Source organism: Anser brachyrhynchus (assembly GCF_964034855.1).
Source record: "Anser brachyrhynchus genome assembly, chromosome: 6".
Taxonomy (NCBI): domain Eukaryota; kingdom Metazoa; phylum Chordata; class Aves; order Anseriformes; family Anatidae; genus Anser; species Anser brachyrhynchus.
Genome location: NC_137700.1, coordinates 37889696 through 37903069, shown reverse-complemented (window position 1 = coordinate 37903069; position 13374 = coordinate 37889696). Strand labels below are relative to the sequence as shown.

The 13374-nt window shown below is 43.5% G+C and overlaps 1 protein-coding gene across 1 annotated transcript; it reads right to left on the bottom strand.

Annotated features, from left to right (window-relative positions):
• Positions 1 to 509: 509 nt before the first annotated feature.
• On the bottom strand, positions 510 to 7065 carry KCNK18 (potassium two pore domain channel subfamily K member 18). The gene is made up of 2 exons (XM_080597220.1): positions 5892 to 7065; positions 510 to 3020 (listed from the first exon to the last, which is right to left on the bottom strand). Exons 1-2 carry the CDS (start codon positions 6031 to 6033, stop codon positions 2194 to 2196), a joined length of 969 nt encoding a protein of 322 aa, XP_080453346.1. The 5' UTR covers positions 6034 to 7065; the 3' UTR covers positions 510 to 2193.
• Between the last annotated feature and the right edge of the window lie 6309 nt (positions 7066 to 13374).

The following is a 13374-nucleotide window of genomic DNA, read 5'->3' as shown; positions in this document are numbered from 1 at the left end:
CCCTCGCAGTGTTGCACACTTCTTCTGTACTCCCTCACCTCTTTCCAGACTAGAGAGCTACTCTACACCTCTCATATGGAAGTTGTTCCATATCTTTGTTCATCCTTTTCCCCTACTTATGGACTTTTTCTAATTTTCCTTTACCCTTTGTGAGGTGAAGGACCAGAGCTGCACATTGTATTCAAGAGGCAAGAACATCATGATCTTACAGAGGGCCATGGTGATGTGATTTGTTCTCTCTACTTCTATAAAATATTCTCTTATCCCCCACAACTGACATGTTCTATGTTAAGTAAAGCAGTTTACTGCCATCCCTTGGCCATAATGAGAATGATTTTATTCATGACCCTTTTTGCAAGTCCAGCCAAACTTCCCTAAATCCTTAAAATAAATGTGATGATATGAAGGTACAACATCTATGAGAAGTCTATAGGGGCCAGATTCTGGATTAATCCTTTGGCATAAAAGACATCTCAATGATATGGGAGAGACTCGTCCTTTGGCAGAAAGACCAGTTCTTACTAATGCTGGCAGTGTTAGGCATATCACAAGGAAAAACCCCGAGGAGCAGGAAGTGTAGTCCTCTGATCCAAAGCCCATTAAATAATATGAAACTTTCCATTGATTTCTGAGAACTTTGGCACAGGTCCAAAGTCCTACACTGATTTTAATCCAAAGACATAAAATGAGGTAATATGAGAGTAGTCTGTATGGAAGGACTTTGTACACGATATCAAAGTCAGGGCAGACATTAAAAAGTTAACCAGAGTTCCTTCCAAATGCTATCTTCTTTATTGTTGTCCTTATAAAGCACTTTTTTATATACCCTCATTCATTATATACATTGCATATCACCAGTTCTTAATCTCAGTTAATTAGTGATAACAAGGACAATATATGTTACTGTTCACAGTGATTGTAACAGAGTTAGGATGTCATGTAAATACTCTGAACTTCTCATCTTCAAATGGCAAACTTGCTATGGAAAACAATGTACATTCTCCCACAATCAAGCATGCTTTAATATCTAATGATGTCATTCACATTCAGTGTGCATGCATATAATTTACACACTAAGAGGCAGTTAATTAAAGTCAGTGGTTTCTTTTATAAACTATGTTTTTTTGACATAAAAAATGATAGCTTGACTCAAATTATGAATAATATAAGCAAAATCTTGAAAAAACATATTCCCACACTTCTGTGCTTCAGTACAGAATCCTTACCACATCCCAGAGAAATAGGTAGACTTCTCTTTCTATGAGTGGGTGAAGGACCCACAGAAGTCAAGCACTTTGTGCAGAGTAAAACCCGAATTAAAGGAGAGAACTTTTGGGATTGGTGTCCCCAGGCCATCACATTTCTTTAATGGCAAAGGTGGAGTTTCATTCCATGGCTACAGTCACCCGGAGGTCCTTCATGCCTTGACCCAGGTGGCCCTCTCAAGGGCAGAACTTGTCTCAGGCACTGTTATGGCTGGACACCATGAATCACACCTTGACTCTGGGCTGAGTACAGATGTGATAAGTGAAGGTGGAAAATAGTACAGAGAGATGAGCAACTTTCTGACTGATTTATGGACCAGGGACAGAGAAAGAGGTGAAAATACCTTTCTTTAATTTTAAATTTTCTCTGGACGGCACAAAGATGCTTGCAATACACGCAACCATGATGGACCAGCAGCTGGGTTCACACTTCTTCTCCCCAGCTCTCTCTGCTGATGAATCCTGTTACCACAGCATGTGCTCGCAGTTCGGCACGGACAGCCACGACCCAGCTGTCCCTGGCTGCAGGCAGGGTGCCAGGACGAGACAGGGATCTGGGCTCTGCATGGAGAAGTGCTAAAAAAAAACCTCAGTTGGCTTGTTGTGGAAGAGAGGACAGGAAGCCTGCTGAAAGTCAGAGCTTTGCAAAAGGTGCTGGGGAGCGCCGGCAGGGAGAGCTTTCTGCTCTTTCATCATGCATTATCTGCTTTTATTATTTAGGAGATGGGACCCTTGTTGGAAAGTACTCCCTGGAGATGCCTACACCAAGTGTCTCCTGAGGCATCCAGCCAGTTTACAGCAGATTAGCATGGGGAATCAGAAGAAAATGTGCCTTCTGCAAGCCCAAGGCAGAGAGTGGAAATGCACAAGAACAGTTTCATCTCATCGCAGGGGCAAATGCATATGAGTGAGGGAGAAATGACTACGCTTATTTTGGATATAACTTCTTTGGATATACCTTCTTTGATGGCATCTTTTTCTCTCCACAAAATGAAATCACCTTTTTATATAAGACAATTAAGCGGTCCTGGCCCAGCTTAAAAGCAATGAAGACAATTTCCATGCCGATAATAATATAGAGGGAGAAAAACAAGAAAAACTTGGGATGTTCCAGTTGTGTATCTCCAAACCCAATAGTTGTCAAGGTGATAAAGCAGAAATAAAAGGCTTCCTGAAAATCCAATCTGGTTTCCCAGTTTGGAAGAATGGCAGCTGCACAGGAAATGTACACGAAGATAACCAGAACCATTAACACAATGGGCACATCTAATTTTTCTAACTCTTTTCCTATTTTGTCAAAATTCTCAATTACTCTGGACATTGTTTTTCCCCTGTCTAGTTCAGGACATGAGCTCCATCTCTCTATGCTTTTACTTCTTGATGGCTTTTTGTATTCATTTTCTCTGGCAATTAACAGCTCAAAAATTTCAGCATTGCGATATTGGACCGGCTTTCTTTTAACAGCTGACTGATTTTTCAACATTTCCACAATATTCAAGGGTTCATTTGCAGCTACTTTAGACAGCACTCTGGATTTTGATCTATCCCCTCTGTTACATGTGGATCCGGAACAGAGTTTAAAGGCTAGAAGTTTTGACTGTAGCTTTCTGAATTCGTTGTAAGACTTGGACAAGACAGTCGCAAGGATGTCTCCCATGTCTGTCAGGACCAAGAACATCAAAGGGATGCCAAATAAAGCATACAACATGCAGAGATATTTTCCAGTCCTTGTCACAGGATAGGTATTACCATAACCTTGAACAAAAAAAAAAAAAAAAAAAAAAAGTGAAAGAGAGAGAAGGGAGAAAGGGAGAGAGAGAGAACGTTACTTATTACACCTGTACTGGACTTTTTACTGACATCAATTTTACTGAGCCATTTTTTAGTCCAGAGCATACTGTCTTTTTTGGCTTTGCTTTGAAGCTGTTCAAATTTCTGCCTTGCAGCCTGGTTACTGATGCAGGCATCTGCCCTCTCCAGGACCGTGGAGGTTTGGAATTTCCCAGTTCTGTTGAATTAACTCTTCCTACCATACCCGCATGGGCTCTTTGACTTACCTGACTCTTAACAAGAGGCCATTTAGGGAGAAGAAGCTAGAATTTGGGGCAAGTCCATGACCAGGGTCCAACCCATGCTCTGATGGAGAAGAGGAAGATTTCCATATCTGGGAATATTGGCTAGGCAAGGTCCAGAGGGGGAGACAGCAGGAGAGATCCTGCTTTTCTTTGCCAAAACTGCTTATCGTGAATGGTAAGCTAGTAGTGTAATATGAAATTGTTCCTAGTTCATCAGATCTAGCTCTAATGGCATGCCTTGTATTGACATTTTATTTGTACTGGCTTCATAGTTCTCAGAGGCTCTTACATGTACACAGAAAAACAAAGGATCAAGTGAAGAAACATCTGTTTATCACATGAGGAAATGCATGCTTATCCCGGAGTACCAAAGCTTACAAATATCAATTACAACACATAGGAAAGTACTACCAACCACATGGCCTTTGTGATCCATAAAATGGTAGCAGAAGATATACCCTCTCCCTAAATTCAACTTGGGTATTTAATTTTTCTTCCCCTAACAGTTGGATGTGAATGTCAGTTTGTAAATTAGTGCTTTTCCCTTACAGTGTTAGAAAACATCTGCATTACATTAATTTTATTAGTTTAACAACCATTTTTCTCCTCATCCTCCAGAAAGACATAAAGCATTTCTTCTCCCCGTTCAAGCACATTGTTCTTTTTTAGGTGACCTCCCAGGTCAGGTACTCAGCCCGTGAGGTTATCAGCTGGGATGCTGGAGTGTGGATTTCTTCCTGTCCTCCGACCATTCACTAATGGTCTGAATCCAGCCTTGGCCCCTGCTTTGCTGTGGGACACTGACAGACTATTTATTCTCTGTCAGTCTGTTCTCCAGTGGTTCATCGGGAATGCTAATACTGCTGAAACAACTGGGGAAGATTAATTATAGCAGTTATTGCACAGAGTGACTTCTCAATTTCCATACATTAGAAATACCTTATGAAGTTCTGACCACCGATCTCTAGCCTGGATGCTCGCTTCTGCTAGATAATTAAAGGTAGCTGGGTGGGCTCTCACCTGAAGTGATTTACCAATTCCTAATACTGCAGATAACAAACCCACCACAACAGAAATAGCCATCTCTTAGCAAGAAATAATCCAGGCTTCCTACCGGTCCCAAAACCCAGCTCAAAACCTGAGGCTCCTGTGTGAATGCTCACTGCTATGAAGACCAAAAATAATGTAGTTTAGAAATTTTAGAAATAAATGGATCGCTTGGGCCAGTGTGTATGGAAACATCTCTACAGTCCCACGTAAATGGAGATGGGAAAGTATTTCTAGGCAAGAAGTCTTCAACAATATGGTTTTCCACCTGTTTGCTGAAGTCAAAGCTTTCTGGTAAGAGGCACTTCGAAATGTTTCTGGTGTTGTGTTTGTACTAAGAAATATTTACTTGGAGGAAGGTACAAGTCTGTATCTCCAGCATGTGTCTGAACTCTTAAGCTATTCAAATGTGCCTGTGGAATAAAAAATGTGTCATTACCTCCCTGAGACAGAAGCACTCCAGCGTGTAGCACTGAGAGAAGCACACTCTACGAGAGCCAGCTGTACTCAGGGGCTGCAGTACGCTGCTTGAAGGCAGTCACCAAAGTCATCAGAGACAGAGGTTCAAGCCTCTGCTGTGACTGAGCCAGCAGATCCTACATGCTCCAGTGAACTTATTAACTCTCTCCTTATTCCTTGTGGAGAATAATCAGGTTTTATTTTGCCTTAAGATGCATACCTGTGCTGGGATCTTGAGTATATCCTAATGCGGTGGAGAAACGTATTTGTAATTTGATCCAATGCCGTGGGACTATTTCCCACCCAGCCTTAATGCTGACAAAATATTTAGATAGTGTCTGCATTCGCCAGCATTTGAGAAAGATTAGCAAAAGGACAAAAGTAACTTTGGAAATGAGCATGAGGAGTTGTATTTAGCAATGCAGCGTGAGCCAAAACCGTAACAGATGTTCCTATTTGATCTAGGTCATGCTTTGAAATATGAAGGCAGAAGGAAAGATTTCAGAGGTGTGATTTAAGCAGCGCTGTGTGCTGTTAGCCCAGAGAACTGTGAACAACAACAACACAGTCAATTATAGATCCAGAGGTTTACAAAGCAACATTAGACATAAACAACAGGGAAGCAATTTAAAAACAATATACACATAATGAATTGCCTCTTTCAGTAAAGAAAACATTACCCAGCATAGCACACAATAGCGGCAGGAATAAGGTTTGATTGAAAAATTGAGCTTTCTTTCATTTCAATGTAATAGTTCTGTGCATATGTCATATATGAGCACATGCTACAGTATGCATGCAATGCTGCTACTAATCAGCACATAGCATCGCTATTGCTTAAATTCTGACTTGTCCCTGGGGCTCAGCTACACCTCTGAAACCCGTGTTTGCTGCACCCCTCGCAGACCCATTATCAACACGCATGAGAAAAATTCAGGTGGGGTTGGAGGTTCTTTTTTTTTTTTCCTAATTCCCTGGTAGAAATACATTAGAGAAAGCAGTGTGGCATTTGGTTCTGTAAGGGTTACTTTACCTCTGGACTTACCCACAGTGGTGAATACTGTGCAGCAGAAGAAGAGAGACCCAAAGAAACTCCATATATCTTTTGGATTGACAAACCAGTCTCGTTTAGCTGTGCTGAGCAGTCTATGGATTTCTTCCTTAAACGACTCCTCGTTTTCCGTCATGTTATCTGTTACGGTAACAGCAGAAACTGAGAGTTTGCAGAACTCCAGTCAAGGAGCAGCCTAGGTTTATTATTCCAGGGATTTTACTCCAGCTGAGCGTTTGCTCCTAGTCCTTTAGAAGATAAAAAGATTCACCTCACACACCCCATTGAAAAAATGAGGTGGGTCCACTGGCTCATTGTGATAGCACAGCTTCCTGAGCAAAAGTCCAAGCCCACGTATGATCCCCATCACAGATCCAGGAGGGTTTCGAGCCCATATCCTCCACTCTACCCCTCCATCAGCACAAGTGGGTCTGGGGAGCAGCACCACACCTGCCTGCACCCGAGCGTCCCATCGCCAGAGGGATGCCCAGGTAGGGATCCTCGGAGCTGGGACAAGGGAGCAGGGAGAGACTTTCTGAGACAGAGAACCCAGCCCCCAGCAGGCAGAGGGAAACAGCACGGAAATCTCAGCTGCTCCTGGACCTTAGGGAACTAGGGCAAAAAGGGACAACACAAGCACATCACAAAAAGTCTTTTAAGTATTTACAGGCAGGAGCACAGGGACCAAGGAAGCTTGCAGTCAAAATCACAGTTAAGGAAGATAAGCAGGCAACAGCAGTCATCAGCTAAGCACAGAGAAAATCCCATTTGCAGGCTCAGCCGTTATTACTTTGAAGAATGTCTTCAAAAGCCAAAAATCTCATTCAGAAAGCAAAGGAATGAGTAACTCTGTGTACAATTAAGTTATTTTGCTGTTCTGGTACATACCTGATAAATTTCTGGAGATGTACCACAGATTCTGCAGAAAATTTCTATATTCTTCACTTAAATTTACCTTCCGGTTACCTTCAATGTGGGAAAACATGAGAGCCCCAAGAAAAGCATAGATCACGAGAGACAGAATGAAGCAGGCATGTGGAAATACTGCCCAAAATATTTTTTTGCATGCCCTTTTACCTCGCAGAGGCTGTGATGTTGATGCCATCCTAAGCTCTTTTTTTTTTCTCTCTTTTTTTTTTTTTTTAATTTTGTGGAGAAGATAGCTTTTAGAGACAAGGAGGAGGACGTGAAAGCTTTTGCATCCTAGAAAAGCTTCTCCCGTGAAAACAGGGATTGTTCTGCCTCAGGCTTTCAGATCACATGTCTTATAAGTGAAGATTGCACTACAGTCCCAATGGAAAAGGAGCACAACTCATCAAGCCTTGAAACATTTCTCAGTCGAAAATATGCCCCTGTATCCCCGAACCACTACTGCCCAGCCACTGCTGCAATGCACGTGGATTACCAGCTTCAGTGGGTTTCTCTTCGGGCCAATTTGTCTTTAAGGTTTCCTTTTCTGAACTACAGTTTCTCACTGATACAGAAGAAACATATTTCTAGCTCCCCAGAGGGAAAATGCACACTGTGAGTGACAGATTTCTATAAAGATTTCTCCCAGAAGTGGAGAAAAAAAAAAAAGAGCTAAGAAGGTTTTTGGTCAGTTCTCATGTGATTAAAATCTTCCCATTAATTTGAACTCCCATTCACCTTAGTAAGCAAGAACTGACATTCAGTTCAGGGTTACTGATCCTTTCAAACTGTATCCAACATTAAAAATATTTTTTTTCCTTTCATCCATCACTGTAAAACACTTAGAGCAATGAACACTGCTCTTGATAATGTTAATAGTGGTAGTAAGGGGAGTTGGACTTGCCTGAAAGAGCTGTTAAATATTTCATTAAAAACGGAGACAGCCGTGCCCAGCCAAGACCTTCTGAGATATTTGCAAGCTAAACGTCCACGCTATGAAGAAATACTACATGGTTGTAGTGATTTCTTCTGGGTCAAACTCTCAGCAAATTGGATCACAAGATATCACATGCCTGTTAGTATGGCAGCCTCCACTATAGAAAAGAGGCTTTCAGGGCTAAGACAAAAATAAGCCTGTGTGCTTGCTACTTTTCTGGTTTTCTGATTATTTGACCCAGTAGTGCTTTTTTTTACAATACCTTCATAAATCCTCTTATTGCAATCTTTTTTTTTTTTTTTCACCGTCCTGAAACACGGGGTTAAAAACTGTTAATATTCATACTTAATGAAAAGCAACAGGACCTTCTGGGAGGCTGCACTTCAAGACAGCGTGCTGAGATTCAGTGCCCTTACCAGGGGAACAAGGGACATGGAGCAGCCAGCGGGGCAGGTGACAGAGCAAGGTGGCGGTGGGCAGCGTACCCCATGCTGGAAGGACAAGGCTGGCTTCTCTGGGCGAGTTTTGTACAGAGTGGGTAACAGTGACGTACAAGCTGGCAGAGGTTACTTGGATTTCTACAGATGTGTTGACAAAGTCCCTCGTTCTCAGAAAGGGCTTATTAAAACTGGAGAAATTTCAAACAGCGATGAGCACGATTGAAAGTACGGACAGCTTTCATGAGGAATGACCAAGCAGTGTCTTTGACCCTTGAGAAAAAAAAAAAAAAACCAACAAGCAAACAATGAAACAAGAACACAAACAAAAAACCTGAGGGATATGTAGGAGCAGTCTTCAAACTCATGCGTGGTCCAAACTAATGGAGAGAGTGGGTAAGGGATCAGCTCTTCTGGGACCAGAATTGGGGACCATCAAATGAAGCAAGTAGAAACCTGGTTCAAAACAAACAAAAGAAGATGATTTTCACCTAGCTGGAAAACTCCAAAGGATGTTGGGTTTCTATACATTAAAGAAGAGGGTGGAGAGAAGTTTAGAAGCACAGTCATTCAATGTTACCAACAGGTAAACCAAAGTGGGTTCAGCAACCCTCTGAACTGAAAATAATTGGCAACTGGGAAAGTGAAATGGGACACTGGGCCAAATGGGCCTTATGTCTGAGGCAGTATACTCACATTTGTGTCCTTATAAAAAAGGCTCTTTGCCCAGTATGGCAATTCTGACACAATTTGTCCTGTGGATTTTTTCATCTGCATCTCAAACATAAGCCTCTTTCCTCCAAAGTGCTTTAAAAACTTCTTGGCCTCCTATACATGGTAGGATTGCAAAGTATTGAGCAATTCCCAGGAGCTTCTCAGCCATTTCCAACACCAGAATCCGAGCTTGTGACAACAAGAAAATTTAATAAAAATACATTTTGAAATGATTTTTACATTATTTGCTTAATCTAAACCATTTCCCACTATTGCCGTATTACATATTCGAACTCAGTTGCTTAAAAGCAAATCCCACTAACCACAAGTTATTCCAAATTGAGTTACTGTTACTTCTATTGAGAGATTTTTGCAATATGCATTTCCTATTCTTGTTAATGGACAGCAAACCTGCACTTTTCCTAACTTCCATTACTTTGATTAGGGCAAATGTGGGTGTTCTGAAGGTGCTCCTTGAAAGGAAAGTTTGTGACCACAGCTGTAAGGTTTAATTATTCCAGTACAAACACACACACATTAGAAGTCATGCTTTATCTGACTTTCTTGGATTACAGAGGTTAAATGAGGAAGGTCACTGTTTGTGCAGTGAGAAGGTTTTCAATAATCGATAAAGCTCATCAGGCATCGAGACACCTAGCACGCTGTCACAGACCTGCTGTGTTTATTTCTGCTCTACGAAGGGCTGTTGGACCCCGTGCACTGTGCTGGCCAATACTCAACAGTATGACACCTTCCTCTTTTTTTATGAACAAAGCCAAAGACTTGAAAGGGAGTGATTAAATAAGTAGCCTTATTAAAAAATAAATGAATAAAAGGCATCAGACTAAACTTTTTGCCTTTTTTTTTTTTTTCGCGTCCAGCACTGATGGTTTGATAAAGAACTAAGACCCCAGCTTGGCAGCACTTCATGACCAAGAGAATTTAAAATGATCAGTGTGAGACTGGATGTTAACAAGGATCACAGAGGATTTTATCTATTGCTGCTCACATACACACCACGGAGAATATTTCCAGAATGCCCTGAATACTCAGCTCCCCGAGCAAACAGGAGTGTTTCCGTATAACAGTGATATCAGCCCCCCCCGCAACAAACAAGCCACAGGTAGCAGCAGGAGTTGTACCAACACGAGCCCAAGTCTGGGTTCTGGGTGAGCATCACTGTATTTGCCCCCCAGAAGCAGGTCACCCCACCCAGTGAGGATGGACGGGGGGTGTCAGTGGGGTTTCAGATGTGGTGTTTGGGGGCCTTGCCAGCTCGCATAGACCCCGCTCCTTCCCACCCACTGCCCCTTGAGACCTGTCCCTGGGACAGTCCACAAACAGCACAGCATGCACAACCCGCCAGACGAGTGGCACGTGCTTTCCAAGCACCCTGAGCTCATTTTTCTCCTCCCTACCCCAATAATATTCCTCTGGAGGATGAATTCCCCTGTTCCCTCCTGGCACCTCCTGCTTTCCCCGCCGGCCCCTTGCACCTCGGACGGCTGGGGATGGATGGAGAAATGCGCTAATTGGCTGTGTAGAGTCTCTTGGATTCCCCGGGGGAAGGTTTAGCTTGCTTTGTATCCACCTGTAAAAGTCTCAGCTCTTGCTTGAGTCAAGTGCTTGAGCTTATAACCTCTGGGAATATTTGAGAGCACTCAGGACTAGCATCCTGACACTGCATATAATGCTAAGTGGATTCAAAGATGTCCAGGACTCTCACCCTGAACTGGAGAACTTCCTATTGCATTCTTTGCTCACACGAAAGCCAAGCAAACAGTACCCATCGTTTCATCTATGAGAGACAAACCCACTTCACATCACCCCCATGCTCCAGGAGCAGCCCAGAGTCAAGTACTCCTCCCCAGTCCTTCTCTTTTTTTTTTTTTTAGCACAGATGAAAGTGTCATGGCCAGAAAACACCCCAGACCTCTCACTTCTTCACCTGGCGACTCAGCAGCAGGACCAGCCACCCGATTCATTCTTCACCCCTTCTCCCCGTGCTGGTGGGCTGGGTAGAAGGGCTGCCCTCTCCTTCATCCTGCCCCTGCTGTCGGGGCCGCGTGCTAAAGGGGACTGACGGGTGCTTGAGCCCAAGCGGGGAAGCTGCTCCTGGACAGACAAGACCCCCTCAGCCCCCAACCTTCCTTCCCGGTCTCCAGCCCCTTTCTCAAGTGCCGTGGAAGAGCAGAACCGACCCCTGACAGACGCAGTGCAGCAATTCCTAATTAGCGCGGGGAAGGCTTTGCAAATGAAGCTGGGCACCGCTACCTCCCAGCGACGCGTACGCTGCTCATTTATCGGCGTGACTCACTTGGATGATGCGATAACACTTCGTGGTGTTGCAGCAGGCAGAAAGGTTAATATCGCAGTGAGTCACCGGGGTAAGACCTCACCGCAAGTGAGAGGCGGCGCAGGAGCCCTGGGCTTGCAGATAAGCAGAGGGGATTACCGAGGTTCAGCTACATGTCTTATGCCAAAGTCTTTACTGAGTTAATGTAGTGAACGTAATGCTGGTATAGTGGAGGCTATCTCAGCCCAGTAGTTTCATTTTAAGGCAAACAAGCTCCCCGTGGAGAGATCGGAAAACTGCTTCTTTGGAATTTAATTAACATTAGAGCATGTGAGATTATATGCTGCATAAAAGCTAAGCATCATGATTCATGTCAACAGAGCAATTTTACACCATTTGAACTGAAAAAAACCCACAACCCCACAACTTAGAGTCAAGACGACTAGTCCACTCTGCTCCTTAAATAAATAAAGAGATTTATTCTTTGTTATTATTAATGTGGCACCATACGTATATAAGCAGTTTAACAGAGGGGATTGTAAAACCTCATATACAGGAACAAGCTTTTAGCTGTCAATATCCACCAGCATGCATCCCACATCGTCTCCGTGAGTGGCAGAGACCCTCGCAATTCTCAGCATGCGGAGTGCTAATGTAAAACCATCTACTGAACTTCTTTCTAATGTCAGAAGCATGTTCATTTAAACCCAGCACAGATAAGCAGGATGTAGCACTGGCTATTACCAATAACATTGAGGTCAAAGCTGTATCTGAAACAACTCCAAGGCTGAAGAACAATTAATCCCAAAACTACGACGTGCACAGTACTTTCTACTCTCAGCCGTCCCCTGCGCCGTATAAACCGCAGGCTGGAGGATGCTGACGATCAGACACCTTTCTGCTTCCCATCACTGGCAATCAGATGTGATTTGTCATCAGATGGGATTTGTCAATGGCCCAGAGTTTCCTGAACTTCAGGCTAAATTTTCCACCACTTACTTTCATCCCAATAATTCTAATGACACTCTAAGCTATTTCTCTTCCCCTTTCTGTATTACGTAGTCTTACAATATTTTAATTCCATTATCCTACCGCTCATTAGTCGTTGTGGATGCAAGGGGTGGAAGATTGTTTCAGAGATGGGTGTGCCTTGCGCTATCATCGAGTTGACACTTCAAATTTCTTTCAGTTCTGCTGATTTCCTTTAGCTCTGAGCAGGGATACACGAATTTTTCAAACCCTGTCCCACCCATTTCAGCTAATACACCATTAATTAGCTTACCCTTTGTTATGTTGGCCCCTTTAAATGTTTTTAGCAGGCATGGGAATAGCTCCTAAGTGCTTTTTAGTGACTCAGTAAACAACATTTTACCACGTTAGTGGGGAACACTCTTTCAAGCTCTATACCCGTCAAGTGTAGCTTCACATGTTTAATTAGTTTAAGCCACAATTCCTTAGTGATGCGATCCTGGCTGTGTTGATGAGGAAGACTGCATTACAAAAATGCCTTCTACAAAAATGATATATATTTTTTTCTTTGATGGAAAGGAATGTAGCATCAAGAACTGCATGCAAAATTGCCCATCACTTCTGAGGAACTTGTTATAAAAAAACAAGTGCGTGGAATGAAGCCTTTTCTGCCACCCATCTCAATAATTAAGTATCTTGCAGCACTGCAGGATGAGTCACCTGGCCCAAAGGCTCTCTCTGTGCAGCGAACCCAGCAGGATCACGAAGGCCACCTCGCGCCACCGAGACTGTCTGGCACCTCCTGCCCAGCACTCAGCCTGCTGGCCCAAAGCCACAGAAATGGCACTGACCCAACAGAGCCTTCTCCGTGGCTGCCAGGGAATCTGAGACATAGGGTGGAGCGGGTTAACGGCAGGCTGAATGTAAATTCGGGGGGGTCATGGTCATCCTGTGCTCTGTAAGATGGGGCCTGAGGACAGAGCTACAGCCTGGTGCAAGCTTGGACTGGGAGGTGGGGGCTTCGGATTTGATCTAAACTAAAAGGTGTGCGAAACTATCAGAAAGAAAAGGGTCATGGGCTGGGCAGCTGAGTGAATCGTTTGCATAGGCATTATACCAGGGGGTTCAGAGGGACCCGAAGGTCCTGGGTGTGCACAGCAGGGGGGAGGCAGGACTGGAGGTGAGTGCATGTCCCTATACAGCACCTTACAGCCC

Bases quoted from the DNA above. Each gene is read 5' to 3' on its own strand.
- KCNK18 (XM_080597220.1), bottom strand. From the start codon at position 6,033: ATGACGGAAAACGAGGAGTCGTTTAAGGAAGAAATCCATAGACTGCTC. The intron at 3,021-5,891 runs GTAAGTCCAGAG...TTTTTGTTCAAG, and splicing joins CACAGTATTCACCACTGTGG to GTTATGGTAATACCTATCCT.